General features: G+C 32.1%; 1 protein-coding gene across 2 annotated transcripts in view; it reads right to left on the bottom strand.

Moving 5' to 3' along the window:
* Positions 1-2,672: 2,672 nt before the first annotated feature.
* Positions 2,673-25,161, bottom strand: part of LOC131847019 (protein spaetzle 5) — a 41,156-nt gene continuing 18,667 nt past the window's right edge. Inside the window, exons 3-8 of one of the 2 annotated variants that reach the window (XM_059196457.1) lie at positions 8,436-8,581; positions 6,673-6,887; positions 5,282-5,615; positions 4,662-4,832; positions 3,948-4,121; positions 2,673-3,559 (exon numbers count right to left, since the gene is read on the bottom strand). In XM_059196457.1, coding sequence (XP_059052440.1) covers positions 3,388-3,559; positions 3,948-4,121; positions 4,662-4,832; positions 5,282-5,615; positions 6,673-6,887; positions 8,436-8,581 — 1,212 coding nt within the window. In that variant the 3' untranslated portion in view covers positions 2,673-3,387. The remainder of the gene's footprint in view (positions 3,560-3,947; positions 4,122-4,661; positions 4,833-5,281; positions 5,616-6,672; positions 6,888-8,435; positions 8,582-25,161) is intronic. The other variant, XM_059196458.1, reaches the window with a different exon arrangement.

Genomic DNA, 25,161 nt, shown 5'->3' with positions numbered 1-25,161 from the left:
AAATATATTGGTATCTAATTATGAATATGTATGAGACTTTTTTCATTTACCATTTAATATCTTATATACCTACTTTTATAAGAAAATATAGTGTAAATTACACAAATAAAAAAGACAATAATTACCTTTACTACATTAATTTTAAATGAAATGTATTCACAGCGAGAATTAGATTGCAAATTATAAATTTTATGTCAGATAAAAATAATATATCAGCATTAGTTTTCTTCAATTCAATATTTAAAATAGCTTTATTTTATAAAAATCAAATCTTTGAATGTATCGGATTGTTCTATACTATAACACGCGTGTATTGTACATATAAACCTTCCTCTTGAATCACTCTATTTCCGAAAACTATATTAATTTTTTTTGCGTAATTTAAAAGCAAAGAAACAGCAGCAACGACTTGTTTTATACTATGTAAAAATAAAAATAAAAACGAGTACAGTGGTTTTATTCAACAGATTATTTTTAGGTATATATATACTTACAGTAAGAACATAGCTATGAAATATAAAAAAAAAACTACATCCCTTTAATATGTTACGAGGTCAATTATCCTTACATAGACAATATAGTGTCAAATATACTTCAAAGTATTACATTTACAGTACATTGGTATAATAAATAACTCTGAAAAATAATTATGGTTACTAGACAAATAACATAAATACTTAGATACTTATTTTTGTCAATACATACCTACATAGTAAACATAGAAAACACCCAAATCGATACGAACAATCATACTCATGAATATAAATGTTTGCACCGAGCGAGAAATCGAACCCGCGAACATCGGAAGTAAAGCGGTGTGCTAAACCGCTAGACCACCGACGCTGTCGAAATGACGATATGACCATAGAGTTCAAGCTCTATGTAAGAAGATAACTGTAAAAAGATATATGAATACAATAGTTTTTTTTCTATTTATTATATTAGGAATAACCGTTACAAATATTATTAAATAACTAATAACCACTTGTAACTAATATTTACAATGTTGTAACTATTCTAGTATTAATACTTGGTTAAATGTTTAATGCCGATATTAAATTGTAAAAATATAATACTCTGCCTTAGGATAATTGCGTTTAGCCTAATTAAAAAGAAATTAATGGAGACACAGTGTCATCACTGTTTCTTAATAAAATCATACAATAGTGACATAAATGTATTATTATTATGTATGACAACGTGTCTCTAACCTCGTTAGACAAACATATAATAATTCTTTTGATTCGTCTAATTTGCATTCTAGGTCTCAAATAAAGAATTGATACCACAGAATAAACTTCTTATTTTGTTGAAATTATATGACTCGCTATATTTTTTTGTTAATAGCGAAGGCAAAGAAACTATTCCAATGCAGCTATTCTTGTTGCTATGCTATGTTATGAAAATGACCAAATCATTTTCGTTTTTCTTAATATTCGCTATTTTTTTTGTTAATAGCGAAAGCAAAGAAACTAGGCCCGTACAGCTCTTCCTGTTGCTGTTTTTGGACATTTTCTTCTTTTTGTTAAGTAGCAAAAAACATTCTTTTATTTCGTAATGATTACTAAATAGCCATGTGTAATGAAATTTACAACGGTAGGCTATTCGGTACTCAATTAATAATATGACATTTGTCAGATCAGTAAAAAATATATACATTTATATTTTTATATAATTTCAATGACCGTTTAATTTCAAAATAAAATACATTGCACTCTGAATAACAAACTGTATGTTAAAAAATTTGAAAGATTAATATTAAAATTTTAAGGTCTAAAAACTTTTTCGGAGAAATCTGTTTATTATTTACATATTCATGTTGCAAGCATAACAATGTGGCTATATGATAATTTTCTAATAAAGAACAATGATTTAATAAGCACGAAATGTCACCACAAATGTTAATAATTAAACAATAATATTACTCCATCACGACTATAATCGCAGTTGGGATAATCAGAGATACGTACTACAAAACATTACGCAGTGTTAAACTATTTAAGCGTCTAAATTATATTATTAAATGTACTATTATAGCCTATACCTAGAGTGAGTGAACGATGTGAGCGATCTTAGTCCAAAATACGAGATCTTTGTAAATTCTTAGCCTCGGTATAGGTAAACTGTTTACAATGGGATTAGGACTATAAACCTTAAAAGGTAGGCATAAGGTGGAGAATCCAAAAGATAAACACTTAATAGGTAAACAATAAAATGTCTAAAACTATAATGAATAGAATAGAATGATGATTTTTCTACTTAATGTAATTGGATTTGTTCATTCATCAGATATATAAATAGACTCAAAATCTTACTAATGTTGTAAGCGAAAGTATGTTAGTGAGTATGGATGGATTTAAAAAAAAAATGTATGGTTGTCTGTTACTATTTCACGCAAATACTACTAAAAGGATTTCGATGAAACTTTATTGTAATATCGCTTATACATCAGAATAACATATAGGCTATAAATTTCATACGGGTGAAACCGCGGAACCAGCTGTGTTTATAATTTTTGTTAAGTATGAATTTCTTGGTTTGACTATCCCACTTGTACTGTACAGTTTATGAAGTTGAATGATGAATATAAAATCTTATTTTGACTAAGCATAAGATTTTAGGATATATAAAATTATAAAATGTATTGTATATATTAGTGAACCACTGTCGTAACATACAGTAGCGCCATCTCTTGTTATAAAATGGTATTATTTTGAAGATCATCCAAATAGTCGGCATTTTCTTTTAAGAATAAGATTATATATTTAAGTAGATGTAATATCTATAAATGTGAAAATTGCACCCACTTCGGTATTAATTAAACCACATATTCTAAATTATAATAATAATATAATATTTATAAAATTACGTGTATTGTTCACTTTCAAATCCTTCTTAATCGTCTCCATTTTGTATAGTTTGTATCCACTTCAAGAAGAAAGAATTGTCAAAAGCGGACCGGTCAGTTAAAAGTTCGTATATATGGGTACTGATGGATGTATGGATCTTCATTGTTAGACTTTTTTAGCATTTAGACTAAAGATAACAATATAATACAGCAATAACTAACTGTTACATATCGACAATAAAATGAAAGAATTTAATTTGTAGAGTCATAAGCCTCTGCAAATTAGACAAAAGAAAATTATGCAATAAATAATTAGAAGAAAAAGTGTGACTTCATGACAATAGTATTATCTTAGAACTAATAAGGCAGTGTTACAGGGGATAATGCTGGCAAAATACAGTAGATATGTTTTTAATATCGAGTAGTCAGTTTTTGTAAAATATAGTGCCATCTAGTGTACAATAGCACAAATAAATGTAGTTTCATTATCTTTTAATACCATAGAATTCTATCACATATTGAACTATATTTATTCGTATCTAGTTATTGGCTATAATAGTACATTGGCAACAACTGGGTATCCAAAATATATCAGTATAGAGATTTTGTCCGCTTGCTTCTAACGCTACCAAACGTTTTTGAATATACTTTTGCTCGCACCTAGAACTGTATCCGGAAGGTAGCGAGCATAATCCACTGCATTCTGTTGATCTGAAAAAATATTTTAAAAAATTGGATTGATTTTAAAACAAAATAAAAAATTCAAACAAACAAATTAATTGTTCATAGTACTACTATTTGCCGCTAGATGGCGCAAAACACATAGAATAGTTTTGTATTGTTTCTTTTTTTGTTTTTGTTTGTTTTCAATTTCTTCTTCGGTTTATTCTAATGCTGTTGGCCACAGCTGGCCTTTACAGATTCACGCGAGGGGCGAGCACAGATGGTACTCCAACCCCGCAGAAGAAGTTATGGAACTGCTGAAAGCCAACTTCTGCCTGACGGATACAACTTTAGTCCGAAGACACCGTTAATCCCCGTTTGAATTGGCCGGGAGATGGACGGGACGGGAATTCTAATATAAAAAAATATTGCTTACGTGCAGATCTCTGCCCGCACCAGTTGTGTCATGTTATCAGGCATGTTGACGACGTATCGCCAGTTTCCCTTGTTGTTGAGCGCTGCCCGTGGAGTGATGTATTCGGTCCTCACTCGACACAGGTCTTGTGTATTCGCCGCTTGTCGCCGGGGGCGCTCTGCTGTTGTCTCTGCACTAATGTAAGTTGGTAATGGACATTTCAACGAAGTTACAACTTGTGAAAGCTGAAACTTATAGTATATCAGCATTCATGGATAATTATGTACTATTTCTTATATATAATGTTTCTGGATGAGAATTACATAAGTTTTTTTAATGATTCGAATTTCTAAGGATTTCGTTTCAACAGTACCTAGTTTGAGATACACCAAATCCACAATTGCATTAATAAAAATAAGGCATAGTTACTACAGTTTTGTTTATATAAATATAATAAAGTAAAATATAATAAATCTTTGTAAATAATTAACCTTAAACAACGGCAATGTCACAAGGATCACTCTGTTACGTTAAGACTAAATTTAATTACGCCTGAGACTAAAGCGTTCCCTAGGCAACATTATCAACCAATGATTTAGCATAATTTTGATACATTTCAAAAATAATTATGAATATCACGTTTTCTGTTAAATAAGATTTAAAAATGCCTAACTTGCTTAGGTTCGAGATAGCCTTTTATAAGATAATAAAAAATATGAGAATTGTACAATATACCTAGCTAAACCCAAAGCTATTCTGAGTGCTTCGGCGCCGCTGAGAGTTCTCTTCGCAGACTCGCTGACCAGCTCCGCGTTGCGTCGCCGTCGTGAGCGGTGGACGGTTGAACGCGTCGGGAACGTCACGGAACGTTGTACTGTCACGTCGGAGCGGGATGGAGATATGTATCTGTATGGAAACAGGACAAAAATGAAATTTATGTTATCAATACGTAAAACAAAAACTTTGTACTCCAGTTAGCGAAAATTGCGCGGATGGAGGAGTACAAGGTACATTAATCCAGATTGAGATAGACTATATTATATATTTATTGCTCTATTTTAAATTTTCGTACAATTGGAGACCTTAAGCCGATATTGCAAGCTCTACCAAAAACAGAAAGCGGTTGAAGGGCAATGATGAGAAAAGGCACAATTTTGATATTTACTTCACTTAGGTAAATATGTCAATATTAATATGCATACAGAAGAATAATATATACGTACTTAAATACTTACTATAATGAATACTATATATATATGTACATAATATAAAAAGCTCATGAAGTTGTGAGCACGAGTGCAGCCGAGGCGGGCCATAGTTTTGCATAAATCCAAATTAAATAACCAAGTACTTACTTCCACCATTCGCTAGGATTATAGTGCGTAACACCGCTAGAAGCCTGTCGAAACCAATCTGTCGAGTCGTAATTCGGGTATACATTATTATTTGGTGTATTATAATTGTTTTGATTATATCCGAAATGGCCGTTAATACCCGTCTGTCTATACACTTTCTTATCGTAGTTGTTCTCGAACTGGTTGCGTGCTGGGTTCCAGAAACCTGGCGAAGAGGTATGGTAACCATGGAAGCCGAATTTGGTGAAGTTCGATGATTGGAAAGTGTTGATGTTGTATGGTGACGGATCTGCCGCTGAGGGTGGTTGCAGAGGTGTTTTCTGTGAGAAAATATCTGAAAAAATACATAAAACATACTAAGATTATAAATATAAATACTTTCAGGAGTAATTGCATAAACTAGAACGTAAATAAAGGTTGCACTAGCCGTGGTCACAAACTGATTCGTGTTGTGTTAAGACCCGACTATCTTATAGTATAATGAAAATACCAATGTTTCTCTAAACAATCAGAGGATTACTTCAGTTTTATATTCTTTTTACATTATCTGACTCTCCGCAGACATATAAAACAACCTTTTGTGGTTGAAATGTCAGGGTAGTTTTTACTACCCTATAATAACCTACCAATGTTTTCATTACTAGGCTGCAGGTGCTACAGGGCTCTTATTCTGATTACAAATATTATAAATGAGAATTTGCGTAAATTAATTTTATTGTATTAATTATTTAAACACTGACTTTTTAAATGATAACGGGATCTCTATGGGTAAAAGATAATTATTGTTCACATTTTTCTCAATTTTATATCTTTATATGACTTTATTGTTTATAATTTAAAAGTACATATAGCGGACTTAATAGCTATAGACATTATCTACCAGTCAACTATGCAGATAATTGCCGGATATCTGTTATATCCGGAGTACTTCCGTCGCCTTCCGGTTGCTTCATTACATCAATTGGACAAATCAACAGTTTATACAACATTCCAGTAGTTTAAAGAAAAACTTCAATAGTCGTAATAATCAAAATAAATTTCTTAATTACTTTTTATTAATAAAATTATCTCATTGCATACTAGAAAACCAAATATTCCGATGGCCTCGGTAGTCTAGCGGTTTAACAAAGGCCTTACTTCCGACGGTCGCGGGTTGGACTCTCGAACGGCAGAAACATTTTTTATTATTCATTACTATAATTGTTTGTGTCGGTCTGAGTGTGTTCTATGTATGTATGTATGTTTTTATAAAAAAAATCGATTTATTTGCATCAATTATCTAGCACCCGTTACACATGCTTCAGCTAGCTTTACTTGAGTCTAGATGGTGCTGTGTAAATTGTCCTGAGATTATTCTTATTATTATTAAATAGTAAATTAGATGTCTTTACCGTGATTAAATCTTGTATGGTATTTAGTGTTGAAATTCTTCTGGAATATTCCATCGTTGACCAATGAGATCTGGTCCACATGAGGGAGCGAATTCGGTCCGTAGCCATATGGATAATCAACTTTTTTATTGGAGTTGAAATCATCACGACTCTCATCTGATAGAAGAGTGCGGATGTCGTATTGTCCTGCTTCTATTAGTTGCCGGATCACGTGCCTGAAATATATATGAAATTGCACGTGTTAAAAAAACCTCTCCGATCGGTCCCCCATTCACTTCAAACGGGGATCGAAATTACGACGGCCTGAGCCCAGGTTCCAATTCCTAGCGGTGCCCTCAGACTAAAGTCGTATCCGTCAGGCGGAAGTTGAACTTCAGCCGTTCCATAAGTCCTTCCGCGGGTTTGGAGTGCCATCTGCACTCGCCCCCTATCGTTCGGTGAAACAGTAAAGGCCAGCTGTGGCCAACAGCCTTAGAGTAGTGAGAAAAAAAAAGTAAAAAAATAAATATTAAGAATTGGTATACATCTAGATATTGCTAAAGTAGACTACAAATACAATCATAGAAGAATCCTTGGCGCCCTTCAGGACTGAAGGAGACATTTATACATGTTTATACTACTTTTTAACCTACGACAATAATACGATATAAATTATCCAGTATGAGGTTAGAGAGATGTGGAGAGAGTACCTACGAGATTTTATCAGATTTTTATATCCTCGTACGAGCTTTAAGTGTTTCAAAGTAGACAAACATGCTAAGCAGTTTGCATTGCAAGTAATCCAGTTCGAAAATTGAGATAAGACAGTGAAATTACAGGATATGTCCGGTAAAACCGACGATGCTAGTTCTGTGGACGATCTTTAGAGGTTTTCTATAAATTAGGTTTCAGGAAACCTAACTTTGCAGCCCAGTAGTAGGAAAAGTCGATTGGTTAAAGACAATTTCAAATACACAAATTTATATATTACATATATACGGTTTAGCACCCCGCTTTACTTCCGAGGGTCGCGGGTTAGATTCCTCGCACGGTACGGCACATTTGTATTCATGAGTATTATTGTTTATATCAATCAGTTATTATTGTTTGTATTAATCAGGGTATTAGTTGTGTATATTATGAATATACCTATTTATAAAAAAGTATATCTATGCATTTATATCAGTTGTCTAGTACCCACAACACAATCTCGGTTTAGATTGGGACTAGATGGCGCTGTGTGAATTGTCCTGAGATATAATTGTTATTATTATTATTGCAAAATACAGGATGATTGGAAATTACGCGGAATAAACATAGTAAGCTAGCCAAGATTATATTTACTCGAGATAAAAACTTCATGTGAAATTTCATCATTCGTTTTGAAGGACACACTTTTATATTTCGTATCCGTAACACACTTTTGTATTTATAATATTACAGCTTTACACGGGTGTATTACTCGGCTTTTCTATATCATAATGCGCATATATTATACATATACAAGAACATAGGTTTCATCAAATATATACAGGTAAGCTTATTTGAAAAGAATACAAGCTTAGATTCTTGTACTGATGGTAGATTTGATATATCATAAGAGACTGTAATAAACATGAATAAATATATTTTTTATTTTGATATACACTTTTCTCTTGAATGACTCTATCTTTTGTTGTAAGTCGCATTAAAATCAGTTGTGTAATTCAAAAGTCTAAGCGTACAATTTTGACGGACGACTTTGTTTTGTCCTATGTAAATATAAAAAAATAAGTATAACTTACTCTGGATACGGGTCAGGATATAAGCAGTATGTGAGTCCTGGTTGCGCGCACGCGGGGGCCCGCCCTGGTGGTGCAGGTTCAAATCCACAATTCTGTCCGTATGGGCAGCTGTATCCGTCTCCACCACGGGCACTCGTCCATATTAACTGTAAATAAAATACCATAATTGTTATTAATGCATATTTTATGTAAACAATATTAGTAATATTTAGTACGTCATAAATAATGTAATGGGTTTAGGATATTGTTGTGGCTCTCTCAGATCTGTAACGCATTAGAGATCTCTGTAGTCGCGCGAATGCCATGATATCATGAAGTCGTCTAGACTTTCAAGTCATAATACAGAACAGAACTTCATCACAGATGTGTAGAATTCAGGGGGACCCAAACAGCCTCCAACCTCGTCGGTCGTACTTTCGAACATCATTGGACTCAGTGCCAGATGCGGACTAAGATATTTTGTTTCCATACACCCAATTTTACTATCATTAAGCATTTACCACTCACCATTACCCACCCACCCTGACACTATTATCTGACTGCATAAAGAATGAGTGCGTAGTGGTGTCTATTGATAGTTGATTGCATACCTCCTTCTTGTCAATGGTGTATATATATAAATCGAAATTTCCTTAAAAGGGAACACGTAAGTTTCTTGCTCATTCTTCTTGTAACTAATCTGCGTTCCGAATGAGTGGTAGAAAAAAAAAATAGGACTATACAAAAGTGCTTACGAAGTTTATTTGAGTAAAGAATATTTCTATTTCGATTTCGCACTGTTTGCAAAGCAAGCTGTCAGTCGGCTGAAATAGGCGACAGTTAATCTCGCAATTACCAATCGTATTTTATTTAAATTTATTAAGATGGGAACTAGTGATGTGATAACTCTTAAGAAACATGACTCGAGTTAACTTGAGTTGAAATTCAGGTAACTCGAGTTATCTCGGGTTAACTCGCGTTGACACATCTCTAGTGGTAACAGTTTATCTAGCATTTACCAATCTTATTTTATTCAAATCCATTTCGAAATAAGTACCAAGCTACTTAGATTCTCTATATTTATTGCAGGACAAAATGCATTAAGATGTTAAATGTTGCTACATCTAATGAATAGTAGGATTTATAACCATTCATTCACACTGTAACTGTGTTACTTAACATCAAGTTTAGCATCAGGCTTAATTTGTATAGTGGTAACACTTATGTGAGAATTTACTGGTGACATAGTTTGAACTCTAAATTTGTGATCCACAAGAGACCACCCTAAAAATAGCATGAAATCAATATTCAAGCAATGTCTCATACACAATAACATAAAAATTGATATCTGTCAGGTATGAGTTGGCTTTCAGCCGCTTCATAACTCCTTTCGAATGCTAGGAGTGACCCACACCAATCCCCATATCGTTCGACGAAGCTGGAAAGACCAGTTGTGAACAGTATTATAGAATAGTTCAGAATTATAATAGAATTTGTGAACTTTATTGTCGTCATTATCGCTATATAATAGAAATCTCTTATACTATAATATATATATATATAATGTACTATATATATAATGGAAAGAAAAAATATATAAAAAAATATACATACATATATACAAATAGTATTTAATTAAAATATTGGTAGGTGTAAAATATAAAGAAAAAAATATAAAAACTTAATATATATCACAATGCAATCTAGTCCCAAACTAAAGCAATCTTGCATTATGGGTGCTAAACTATTCATAGAATAAAATTTTTAACGCATTCATAACGTACATATATGTCATACATCCAGATGTAAAGTCATATTTACAAATATTGGGATTATCCCAGACTCGAACTTGTGAACTCGACCATCGGAAATTGAAGCAGTGTGTTAATCCGCTACACCAAGGTCGACAGATAACAACCTTCTAAATGAAGATCTTGACACGAAATCATGTAATGTCGAGTATTAGTGATCATTGTGCTCATAATCACTTGTATATCAAAGTAACAGGCCTCTGCGAATTGTCAATGTGTCAATTGTGACTAGTCAACACCTCCTCATCAACTATCATTGCTCTGACCTTGCACCATATTGATCTGACACAGATTGACGATGGCCTAACTCAATTGAGAACCTTCATTGTTTTGAAGATGATCAGCTGATTGATCAAGTATATTTAGAGTACCAGTCTAAACTTAATGATTTTAAAAGAGTTATAGTATACTTTATATAACTTTAATAATAATAACATTATTTTTCATAGCGCCATCTAGTCACAAGCTATGTCCATGTCCCTAAAAAGCGTTGTGGTTATTTCCTGCCGAAGCCGCCACGACTTGCTGACAGGCCTGACTATATCTTCATCTTATCATCCTGTGCGAGTGCTACTTATGGGGACTTGTCTGTTCGGATTACGAACACTGATTGTCTAATCAGTTCGTAACCCGAATATACCGTATTTTTATAGCTTTTGACAAAATTGTTATATCATATGCATGGTCACTGCATTCTCTCAAATTTGAATTTAAATATCAATCTTTATTATTGTAAACATGTACAACCATATTTGGAAAAAATATGAGCTGAGTTTCTTGTCAGTTTTTCTCATCTCAAAGCATTCCGAACTGACGGAAGATTTGACATATTATAAGAGTCTGTAACAGACCTACATGTATAAATATGTTTTGATTTGATTTGTACTGGAATCCCGTAATCGAATACCCTAATCGTGAGCATACCCATATCATAATAAGCCAAAAACAATTCCTTGAGGTGCTGTAAAGATTTCAATGAAAATTGGTACACTGATAGATCTAATTAAATTAATACAAAATACAATCAATGATAACAAGTCAGAGAATACTTTATAATAAAATAAAGTTATCAAAATAACGTTTCCGTCATTTTTATAAATGTTTACTATGTCTTATATCTTTGTTTTATTGTTACGTAAAGAGATAATCGTATAACATCCAAGTCATAGGTCAGATGAATCTAACCGCTTCACTTGTACGCAGAGCACGTAATGGAAAGTAGCGCGGACGTTAATCTGAATCACTCGTAGAATTGAATACTCAGTGAGTACAGTGGGAACATTGTTTCTTCTCATATTATGTAATGGAAGGAAGTTTAGAATGGAATTGTTGGACGAAAAGGAACGGAAATGTATGTCTCTTCTAAATAGAAATAATCTTTAATCAAATATACTTAACATAAACATTTTTGAAACATTATTTGAAGAATGAACAAACTTTGTGTTTTGTACTTTTAAACAGATGTCTTTTGTACTTTAAACAATATGTTGTTAAGATTTTGTGTGAATATAAACTACTAAACTTAAGTATGCAAGTAATTTCAGTAATAAATGAGTCTCAACTTACATAGAGCAATTGTTTTTGTACTGCAATAACTAATATATTGTATACATAGTTGGATAACAAAAATATGATATAATACCATCTACCATCGCAGCATAAAATACGTGAAAACTGCAAAAGATTACACCTATCACAATTTCAAATCGAATTTGTACTTAACTCGCAAATGTTTACCGAGCGATGATCAGAACTACTTAGGTATATATAATAGTAGAAACCATATATTATAACGAGAAAGTCAATTAATAGTAACGAACAAAAAAGATTTAACATTTCCACATTGCGTCACATCTCGTAACGACAACGCAACCACTTACTCAGTACTTCCGATTTTTTCGAATGATTTGATAATAATCTTGTTCCTTGCATTGTAATTGTCTATTGTAAAGGGTATTACATTATCAAATATTGGATGCAATCCACGGGTAATGTTGTTATATTAACCATAGAGTATATGCTTAACTTTGGCGATAAAGCCTTGCTCATGTACCACTTTTTTCCCTCTAAATTGTTCTCTATTATCCATTCCATGTCCCTTTTCTTTATTCGCCGAAATTACATAACTATAATAAAAATATGCAGTCCCTATCTTTCCTATGTACTTTTCTTACTTCGCTGAAAGTACTTATCAATAAAAAATGCAGAACGTAATTCGCAATATATTCGTATTCGAAACATAACAATGATGTCATACAAAAATAATTTTGAATGGTATTTAAATTTTATTAAACGTTACCCATTTGTTTATTTTCTCAAACAGAACGATTTTCCTATGTCATTACCAGGACTTTGAACAAAGTCATTGGCGTGGGTAACTCTGCTTCATCTCATTCTATGTTCCTATTTGAAAGCGGAGAACTATAGGCAGTAAAATAACAAGCTAGGGGAGCTATAATACCTATAATAAAATTGATATGAAAAATAACTTTATTACTCGGTTTGAACGCTTGAGAGATACTGTCTGTCTGTCTGTTAGCTTGTTATTTTTTATACTACAATGGTGGCACACTAGCATACAGCCCATTTAATGGTAAACAGTTACCGTAACCTACGGACACCTGAAACATCAGGAGTGTCAAGAGCGCGTTGCCGCCCCTTAAGAAACCTTATTGAAAATCCCCATGCTGTAGTCTCTAGACTAATGAAATTGGATGGCATTTTAAACCACGAAGAAGAAAATAGGTTATCTTCTATTCCATTTAAAAAACAGAAGATCCCGCATGGGTAAGGTTGAAAGTGAATAATAATGTAATAATAATAATATACATTTATAACAACTCAGATGACAATTGTTTTAATAATTAAATAATATATCATATAATATTTATATATTTTGCAGGCCTAATGAGGCAAAACATAATGGGACATTATATTACAGTAACAAATAATCTAATTTGATTCGATTTGATTTGAATGATAAGAGACTTTTATCTAATTTCAACAACTGGTTGGATAGTTCATTTGGCATTCCAGATACATAAGAAAAAGAGTCCTTTATTAAATAGCTACACAAATTGTAGTATATAATAGAAAAAGTTAAAATTAAATTATCATTACACAATGATGCCACCTTCATGATAAGAGACTTTTATCTAATTTCAACAACTGGTTGGATAGTTCTTTTGGCATTCCAGATACATAAGAAAAAGAGTCCTTTATTAAATAGCTACACAAATTGTAGTATATAATAGAAAAAGTTAAAATTAAATTATCATTACACAATGATGCCATTCTTCATTACATAGAATGAGTGAGACAGCATGGCGAAATATGTAATTGTTTAGAGAAGCGAAACACTCATATTATGTGGTTCAAGGGTACCGTGCAACTATTCTTTTTGTTGTTATATAACAGTTAAGTCTGTCTGTCCGCTCTAGTTTTGTTTGATCGACGCCCGTTAAGAAAATACAGCACTTGTCTCGTCTTCATACACTTACATTTTCTACGACCTCGGTGGTTTAGCGGTTTAGCATACCGCTTTACTTCCAATGGGTCGCGGGTTCGATCTTCGCACGGTACAGATATTTGTATTCACATTTCATTCGCTGTAGGTACAGTGAACAGAATATTTTTTTTTTATTCAATGTACCATGTCTTTCTTACGAGATATATTTACAATTATAAGGACAGAAACGAATTAAAATAAAATAAATAGACACATTAAAATTATATAAAAGATCTGTCCCTGCAAAAGTTGTTTTGCCATATAAATTAATATAGCTATTAAAAAATAAGGGTTGATGGTAGAAGCATGAAAATTTTGCGTTCAAATGCTAATCATAAGAAGATAAAAATAAAAAATGTTGACAAAAGTAAAGGAAAAAATAAGGGTGGGTCACCCTTATCATGGGGTATGAAAAACAGATGTTGACCGATTCTCAGACCTACCTGATATGCAGATAAACTTTCATAAATATCGGTAACGCCGTTTCGGAGGAGTTTGGTAACAATCACCGCGACACAAGAATTTTATATATTAGATAAAAGTATGTTTAAAAAAATGCAGAGAAAATATTATGTCACTATTTATCACCCGGAGTTCATTCCACATTCAACGAGTAACAACTTTTTCACTATTTCCTTAAATGGATAACACTCTTGTCAAACTAGTTGCGATTCTATTTTGTTACGAATATAGAAAGTGCCGAAAATGTGCAATAAACACAGATCTAAGTGAAATCTGGAGATAACGTTGTGGCATAATCGGCATGCTAAGTGTATCCTTGCTGCATGTTATGCATGCTTAAATTCGTCAAGTTTATATATGAGCATGCTATGATTGTGCTTCTAAGTAATTATTTTAATATATGCTTTTTTAAGGTTAAGTCATAATAATAAGCCTGAAAAACTGGGATTTCACTTGGGACTAGACGACGCTGTGTGAATAGCGTGGTCTAGTCCCAAGCTAAGCAGAGCTTCTAATCAGGATGATAATGAATAAGTGTCTATGTTCCGAGCCTACGTTTCGAGTGGTAGTATCAAAAAATATTTATTCAAAATCGCTTATATTAAGTTTATTTAAATAAAATGAATTCTATTTCTATTTCTTAATCAGTGTTGAGAATTACATTTTATATCATTAAATAAATACTTATATTTTTACTGATTTTTTGTGACAATTCACATAAATAAATAAATTTAATTAGTTATTTAAAATTTATTCAGAGAGATAGCGCAAATTTTGTTATCATCAGCAAATTTAGTAATACACACCGAATTATTAAATGGAATATGCTAGCAGGTACAATAAAGGATTTTAGTCTTTATTTTTACTGTATATTTGAGTCGATTCAATTAATTTTGTCATGATTAAAAATGTTTTTTTCATGCAATAAAGCTTTAATAGACGTCTATTACTCAAATTATACTCATATCACCGTCACTATAGAATTAAAAATGTAAACTCAAACAAAAAATATTTATCAGCTATTTTGAATAGTGTTTTTTTTTTGTATACTGACATAAAACAAATGAATGGAGTGCTCTGTGTGGGCAGGCAGCGATAATATGAGGGCTGCTACTTGTATTACATACCGGTTGGCCAAGATGATAAAATGAAATAATAGATGGGCTATTTTTGAACCATGACGTACCTACTTGCTATTAAATAAAACTTTTTATGTAATTATATGAAGTTAATGTACAATTCACGAAATATAATAGTGAAAATTATGTACATAACTATAGAAAGTGTCTAGATAAAGTAAAGCACCATAGCATATTGTAAAAAGAAATAATATTTAATCAAATAAACTCAATACTGAGTATTGAGTTTATTTGATCGACAGCCAAGACAAACGTCTTGGTCATTGGTCAACTAAACCGATGACCGAAAATCTCGTTTATATAAAAATATTTTTATCCATTACTATATAAATAATCTACAAATTGTATAAAGCATAGTCGCAGTTTTAGTTTATCTGTTTCTACCTTTCCATTAAACCATGCATATGATATTGAAACGATATTTACTATTACTATATAATATTATGTTATCTGTGCTATTACAAAGAGAATTTCTTGTACATATAAATGTACAATGCATACATTTGTTATAAGAGTTCCGTGACATACGTAGATACGAGCGAAGTCGCGGTTAACTAGTTAATTGTTATTAAAATCATATATTTTTTTATAAAACCTGAATATTAATAAAGGTTAAGTTTCTTGATTTATTTAATTAATAAATAACTTAATGTTTAATGTCAAATAACTATTTAATTAGTCATTAATTAATTTAGTTTAATATCAAAATATGTTGTTCAATTATATGTAAAATGCTTTACGCGGAAAATATGTAATTTAATATTTAATGTCAAATTCATAAAAAAGAACACAGTCAATTTTTATTTTATTTATTTACTAGCTACCTGCTTCAGCTTCGCATGGGTGTACATGTATTATATAATACATATAATCCTTACTCTTGAATCACTCTATCTATTTCTAAAAAATCCATTAAAATCCCTTGCAGACTTCATTTTATACCATATAAAGATGTATGAGGCACCTTTGCGGTTACCTCTTTTTAATCTATGAACTTAATCATTTGGGCGTGCCTGAAACATTTCCGAGTCACTATATGTCTTTTAAACAGTCTATATATTAAAACATGGCCTCGTCTGTCAATCCACATCTCGACACTTGTATTTAAATGTAAGGTTATTGCTTCTAATTTAATTGGAGCGACTGTATTTATTATAGACAATAAAAAACACACAATAACGTTTTTTGTTGTCGGTTCATTGATTTGTGAGAGTCATCATTTATCAAACGAATATGTAAATTACACAATATAAAACATGGTTGTGATTATATGTGTATATATTCTTTGTTATTTAGAAAATAATACGTCTATACTATAATAAAAAGAGTGCCGAGTTTTTCTCGCGAAGACTACAGCGATGTATATAAAGGTTTTTTAAGGGTCGGTACGTGACACCCCGGGTGTTTCAGATGTCCATAGGCTACGGTAATCGTTTACCATCAGTTGGCCGTAAGCATTATTGCCACCAATGTATTATTATTATGTTTAACCAATGTATAGAGTCATACAATTACTTGCTAATTGTTGATTTAAGATTAGGTATTGTTGTCTCAATGTTAACTGCATTATATGTTATGTGAGTCATATTTAACTGTAATTCAAATACAATAGATGTTATATCGAGTCACGAGTGCCGAATGCAGTGAGTGTACTATTTAATAAACAGGATAGTGGTACGACAAAGTTTTGTTACAAGGCTCTAAGAATAGTCATAGGCATTGACCTATATATAGGTCAATGCCTATGACTATTCTTAGAGAGAAGTTCCTCTAGAGTATTCTCTTTATCCTTACCATTCCTCCTTAATGAAAAGGCGATCGAAATTACTACGGCCTGAGCCGAGATTCAAATGCCGGTGCCCTCAGACTAAAATCGTGTACGTCAGACGGAAGTTAGCTTTCAACCATTTGCACTCGCCCCCTATCGTCCGCGGTGAAGATTTAAAGGCTAGCTGCGACCAACAGCATTATAGTAGTCCGAAAAAAAATCCCCACCTCTTCTCGTTACTCGAGGTCGGTTTTCCTAATCTTGAGGCACCATAATACATTCGAATGACAATATTAGTCAAACACATAACCTATTTTTGTTGGGCAGTTGGGTAATAACGTTATCATTTTTTAAACTCAATTTATAAATCAAATTAAGATATAAAAATAATAAATATTAAATAAAAATATGCCTACAATAAAGTTTTATTTCTTCAGTTCATTGATTTCTTGGTTATCTTTCTTCCAATGAATAAGTTAATAAGTACATACAAGACTAGCCTAATCCGCACAGCATTCTATGTGCTATATATTTAGTTACTCGCTAAATAATGTATCATACTTATAATCGGTGATTTTTTTAATTGGGCTAAGTTTTTTTTTAAATAAACCCTAAAAATAAAATATCATCTTTATAGAAAAAATCATGTGGAATACAATATGTTACTAGCTTATAACGTATTTTTATAACTTTAGTTCAGATTAAATTGATTTATTAACCATCAAGGTACAAATAATGTTAAAATCTATAATGTATATATGTCCACGCAACCTTCACCCTGATCTATCCCTTATCAAATTGAAAAAAAATGAAATTACCAAAGCCTGAGGCAAGGTTTTAAGCGATGCCCTCACACTGAAGGTGTATCCTTAAGTCCTTCCACGGATTTGGAGTGCCCTCTGCACTCCTCCTCATTTTCATCCAATGAAACTGTAAAGGCCACACGGCCAGACAACAACAGTATCAGAATAGTTTGAAAAAAACCCACAAAACTGAAAATCATTACATTTCTTTCCTATGCGATTTAAATACAAAGCGATTTACCTGGCACTCGAAACCTTATGCACTTACTTTCGCTCTCAGTGATACAACCTCGATCCGAATGCATCTCATTAGATGACAATAGGCCGTTTGGTCATTAATTGTTTGTACAATCCACGGACAAGTGTGACATTCTTCGTTTACGTTTACCCGACATCGTAAAAGATGAACCTTGTTTCGAATACGCCATTTGCGCAACATACATCGCGACGTGAGTATTTTTGGTGAACTTTCGTCACCTTTTTAGGCATTGCAATGTACTCGAACGGACAAATTGTTTGAAATATTTTCACATTTCTCAAACAATCCGCCGTCATGTTTACCTACACACGTGCTTATGTTTTAAGTGGATTATTAGTACGCTATTTACACATGTTTTTGCAATTTAATGAAGATTTTTTTTATTACTAACCCATGACTTTATTCGAGCGGAATTTGAAATAACAATGGTTTATAACTTTTTTGTATTTAATCCGATATAAAATGTTTTATGAAGCTTACCACACGTGAAAATAACACGCACAACAGCGAAAATAACACTGAAATCGATTAAGGCGTTTCTGAGATTAACACACATTCAAATAGACAAAAATTCTCACAATCATTGTTTTGAGTTCTACTACGTTGATAAATGCCCCAATAACAGTTTTAACTATAATATGGAAGTATTGAAAATAATTGATTAAAGCATCTATTATTATTGCATCAATTGGATATTTACTAATTTCTAAAATATTATTGAACATAATAAATAAGCTTATATAAGACAATTTGAAGTTAACTATAATCGCTAAATTTCATATATAAATATAAAACAATGATTAATTAATTCGTTCTTAATTAATGCTTACTTATAGTTACATCTCACGTGTACTAGTAGTGATTAATTACTTTATTTTAAGTTCATAGAACATAAACACACACACACTCTTTTCTTTAAGTAGGGAAGTAGTAAGTAGTAAGTGAAGCAACTGCTACTATCGAGTATCGACTGAAAACTCTACTATGTCCTTCGCTTGCATTAGTACTAAGGTCGCAGGAATACAGTAGAAGTCTTCCACGGGGTAATAGTCAACTAGCGTAAACTAATGTTCATAGTTTTATTGACGTAGACTATATAGCATATCGGACCTTTTTAAAACCTATTTCATCCGCCTGCTTTGTAAAATATGTATCTGTTGAAGGTTGAAATAAGGCAGTGAAATTACAGAGTACGAAGGCAAGACAATTTTGTCCTCCGGAATAATGCCTGAGTGATGCCAGGGAAGGCGACGTCGTAATCTCCCTTCATGTATTCAGCAATGAATATGTCACACACCTGGAGTATCAGGCCTTCATAGGCTACGGCAACCATTTACAATCAAATAGGCCGTATGCTTGTTTGTCGCTATCGTAATATAAAAAAGTGTAGAGGCAACGGTTACCGCTTATCAGATGGGCCATTAGCTTGCCTTTCGATTTACATAAAAAAAAGTGGGAAGGAAGTTCGCAATAGTACCAGGGACGCATGAACACTATAGCAGTCTTGCGCGAACTAATGAACTAGTAAGCCTCAAATGTTGAAAGTATTCGACATATCGGCCCAATCAAATCGTGTCATGCGTAAACACTATGAGATTTAAATATTATGTGATGTTGATTAATTCCATTAACGATTTTATTTTTTGTCTTGTCATTACACAAACAATGCCACCCAGTTGATTTATTTTATATTCTAATATAATGTTGACATGTTGATTAATAAATTCGCTGTAGATATGTCAACAAGCAGTGTAGGTACTTGTTTCATCCGGGTATAATTAGACGAGGTCAATGTCTCTTTGTATTATTACACAACGTTTCAATTTGTGATACATAACTGTATGACATGATCTCTAGGCCTAAAAAAATTGAAAAAAAAATGCATCAGTATAAAACTAATTCCGGATGCTTACATTTATAAAAGTAATCTGACTATTTGAGAAAATGTTTTTTTAATTTTTGTTCTGTCTGGGCCCTAGGGGTTTAGTGCTCAATAGTACTTTATATTTCATATACTCTAAATTAATAAAGTCGGATGGAAGAAACAGTCTTAAAAAAATATGAAACATATAATTACGACTTAATTCTAGATATAATAATAATAAATAGACATATAATATTATTATAAAATCAATAATACATTTTTATTATATACGGAACTCTAAGTGCTTAGTTCTAAATCACAATTGACCATTAATTTAAGCTAACTAATTCATCATATCAAGACACCGTTCACGATTATGACAGATCATTCCATTGTGTCGTTATAATCAAATATTTATAATTCACTGATTGTATGTCTGTTGATTGGAATGCCGTGTTAGAGCAATGACCACAAGGAAATCCGGCTGTAACGCTGCTATTTATGATAATATTTGTCACTTTTATGAATTACCATATTATCATATTGACGCGCCCGTCTATTTTTGCAGTATTCAATTATAATAGTAGTCGCCCAGTGGTCGAAATTCGATCATAATTAATGTAACATTCAATAAGACTATAGACAAATAATATTAAACACAAACAATATTAATCTATTGTCAATTTAACCACAGAGTTAAATTCATGATAATGTGTGCAATGTTTTTTTATTGTATTAATATATTTTTATGCATAATTTTAATAAAATATTATCATTCTACATTCCTTCTATATATACTAGAAGTGTGCGAAATTACATACTCTATCGTCCGTGCAATTTTCGTAAAAAGAAGTATGGTTAGAAATTTGTAACTGTAATACTTTAGAAGGACCACCTGCTGCAATGTGAGAATCATAAGACTTACAAGGCAACACTCTTTTTTCTCACTATACTATGATGGTGGCAAACAAACATGGTCCATCTGATGGTAAACGGTTACCGTAGCCTATAAGCTTCTGAAACACCAGGGGTGTCACGTATGCGTTACCACCCCGTAAGAAATCCTCTTGAAAATTCCATAATGTGGACTACATTATGGAAAACCTCGGCAGGTAGTTCATTCCACGTGATGCTCGTCGGCGAAGATATAGATATAGAAGTAGTTATAGCTAGGTAATGAAAAACCGTATAAAATGCAAATATAATACTCATCACTGTCCATTGACCAAAATAACAACATACAAATAATATAGTCCAAAACAATAACAATAAACTAAATCCATCCGAGAGCTGTCGGCTTACCAATGACAATGCGTCTGCTCACCCCATCTATCAATATAGTCATAATAATATTCGAATTAAGAACCTCTTTTTGAAGTCGAATGATATGGCATAATATTATTAATTCACAATTAATTACGCGTCTCATTTGAATAAAATGTGTTAATCACTTATAATTGAATATAGCTATAACTTGATATAAGAACAGGTTTCACGGGGTACGTCTTACAATCTAATAATATAGTAAATTACAATTAATTTTCTAGCCTTTAGTGGGTCAGTGAGTATATCTCTAATTTATATAAGTTTTATGATACCGAATTGTAAAAGAATGTTGACGTTAAAACCGTTAGCAGAGACAAGAGAAAGATACCATTTTCAAAAAATAAAAAGATGGCGATAAAAATAAACAGAAGCGAAAGATGTTAGAAAAGATATATCAATCGATAAATATAAGGGATTATTTCTCACAACATTAATGCCAGATGGAACGGCGGGGGGCGAGCCTACCGCCGCGTCTTCTCTCGAAATAATGTTGTTCATTATCGGTATTCCATCACCTTTAAAATACGTATATTCATAATAAGTTATGTAAAGTAACAACCAACAAGAACCCGTTTTAAATTATTCACAAAATTTGCATTATTTTTTTCTGCCTATTTTTCTACATACCTACTTTGATACAATTAATTCGAAGGAGGTTCATTAAGACTCATATTAAAAAAAAAAGTAATTATGATTTCTTACTTATTATTAATTTTAGTAATTAGAAATATTAGAATTAGTAAAATTAGTCGAATTTATGTTCTGTAAGATCATACTATATTTTTTAATTAATTAACTGCTTAATAATATTTATAGAGTCACTGTAATAAATCTATACACAGTTTGTTGCGGAAATTCTTAACAATCCATTTACAACATAACAATCAATAATTTATTTTAACAGGTTAAGTTGTTTAATTTTAGAATACATTTATTTAATTAACATGAATCGATAGTAATTCCCCTAGCAATGGTTCTAATCTTTCGAGATAAATTACTCTGATTCTTCTATGAAGGTGCTAAATTAAATAATATCCTTTTATATATGGCTAAGGTTACCTTATTTTGTTAATATATTACAGCCTTATGATATTTTATTGCATAATATAATAATAGTTTTATCCGTGTTATACAATTATATGAATGCAGTCTAGACAGAAATTATGTTAAGACGGTATTATGAATATTAAGCAATTTCATAGAAACCATTCTATAGTCATCGTCGTTATTATTTTAATTCTTCATTGTACACAGCGGAACTTAGATAACTTATTATAATTCGTAAAAAAATCGCACGTTTTAATTCTCTAATGCAAAAAACAGTTTACGATATTATTTATTATTAAAAAATGTAGTAGATACTGGCAGCTAAGATTTTTTTTTATCAAATGTCGAATTTTACAAAATTGTAATTCTATTTACGAATAAATAAATTTTGGCGGGATATGATTTGTCGAAATGTCAATACGGACTTTATTTACTCAAATGAATTCCTATTTCGTAATTAACTAAAATTGTGGTGCTTTTTTTAGTTTACTTTCTTCTCTGTTACAATATAAAACACCTACTTACGAACAAAAAGAATGAATGTTGATTATTGCTCTAGCTTCATATTGAGATTTATTAAGGTCCATCTTCAACCACGTTCACAGAAGAAAAAATAGATACTTGTATGGGTTATGAGAAGATTTAAAGGTATAAAATATATTATTAGACACTTACTGATATCAATTTACATATGATAGTAAGCCGGCGCCGCTGTTACGACACTTTCCATTTGTCATCCATTCTGGGTTAAATACTGTCATAAAGTCAACTCGTGGTTTAGCTAGCATATGTAGATACGACCTTTTGATTTGAGTTTGATTCGAATGTTCTATTCTAACTTATTTGTTATCCTGAATATTTTCAACAGCTGTTTTCGCGACTTTGTCTGCTTTTTTACAAATATGATAGCCATAGGGTGTATGAAGAAGCATACAAAATCAAAAAGAAAAAAAATAACGAGATGCCGCAGATGTGTCTAGTTGAAAAACTGTTTTTTATTAATATAAATTTTTATAAAAAACATTTAATTGTAATACAAATTAAAAATCATTTTTAGAGTATATTCTCCTCAATTATTTATTTATACTAATAAATAAATCATTGGGATTATTAATATGGAATCTGCATTATTTTAAACTTTTTAATAAACTCCTTTTTATAGCATAGGGGCAAGTAAATCTACGTTACTATTGATCATAAATTACTAACTTGTTTTTGAACTCACGGAGGACGCTATTTAGACAGAATCTAAATGATATTTTAATTTCTAATGTGCGATGTTGTAAGTATCCAACTTACAACAGTTGGTATTAATTCAAATAATTTCTTTTTATGACATTTTTTATGTACCTAACTGAAATGGCACACAAACTGATGGCTCACCTGATAACATCACTCATGCGTCGCCATTCCGGAGGATTAAATGCCATACCTACATATCTTGTATGTAATTTGACTACCTTATTCTCTTCATATAATTAACTTGCATAGTAATCTGCTTAGCATCGAAAATAGGTAATGACGATTATTTACGACTCCAATCCTTCCTTTACCACCATTTCACACAACCACACGACATCGTCCTCCCCAGCGAAGAAGACGACCTCAATCATACCATACCGGGTATTCAACCGGGCGCCTGCGTGTGCCCGGCGTTCCACACCGGCATCCGGATCGATCCCCCGTCAAATTCAAATTATGACTGTCTGAGTCGAGGTTCGAACTCCAAGGAGTGCCATTGTCAGGCGGATGTTGGTCTTCAGCTACTCCATTAGGCCTTCAGCGGGTTCGGAGTGCCACTCGCCCCCTATCGTTCGGTGAAGCTGTAAAGGCCAGCTGCGGCCAACAGTATTAGGGTAGTACGAAAAAAAGTAATCTATTTTTTGTACTACTCTAATGCTGTTGGCCTTACAAAGCATACCTCGATAACGATACGATTAATTCTTTAGAAATTTCGACAACTAAAAAAAAGATTAAGTAAATATAATCATATTTGCAGACGGCTGTCGCGTAGTTACGTAAATGTAGTCGGCAGTAGGCATTGGTCCCAGACGAAAGTAATTAATCTAATATAGCAGATTTATTGTTATTCTGATAATATATTTTGGTTTTGTGAAATTATTTAAATTTATTTTGTTTCATAACACATTTAGAACTTCGAGGTATTACAATGTATTGAAACACTTATAAATAATCTCACGAAGAAAATAATATAAATCTGATATTGGTAGAGTAACTTATTACTCACTATCTTCTGCTTGCTACTTTTTCGTTTTATTAAGTAATGGTAATTTATGTAAGTTGATAATAGTATATCATAGACATCACGTTATCATATGAAGCATGAGTAGTACTTCTCACAAGTTGCTCCTATTGAGAACTAAGATGTAATAGCTCAATGATAGTTACATACAATGACAATTGCTAAGTAATTTCGAGGTGCTTAGGAGTTGAAATAGCTATTCCAGTTAAGAAAAAAGTGTTTTATATATATTACTTATTTCTTTATTAATTCATATGGGTGTCTGATAATTTTTACTGTATAACAATGTTCTAGAGATACTATACCTCAGTCTCATTTATGCAATTGCGAAGCAGCTTGCTTTGTAAGCGTCTTCGACTGAAGAGTGTGATTATTGATTAATATCAGATAGGCCGTTAGCTTTTTAGCCGTCCTAATTAGGTACACGAAAAAGGCACATGTCATCTAGAGTTATCTTGCTTGTGTAAAGTGTAGTATAGCTTCTAGGATGTGGCTCA

This window comes from Achroia grisella, unplaced genomic scaffold, assembly GCF_030625045.1.
Source record: "Achroia grisella isolate CSIRO2021 unplaced genomic scaffold, CSIRO_AGI_Agris_v1 utg515, whole genome shotgun sequence".
NCBI lineage: Eukaryota > Metazoa > Arthropoda > Insecta > Lepidoptera > Pyralidae > Achroia > Achroia grisella.
The sequence above is the reverse complement of the archived record's forward strand: the minus strand, read 5'-3'. Positions and strand labels throughout refer to the sequence as shown.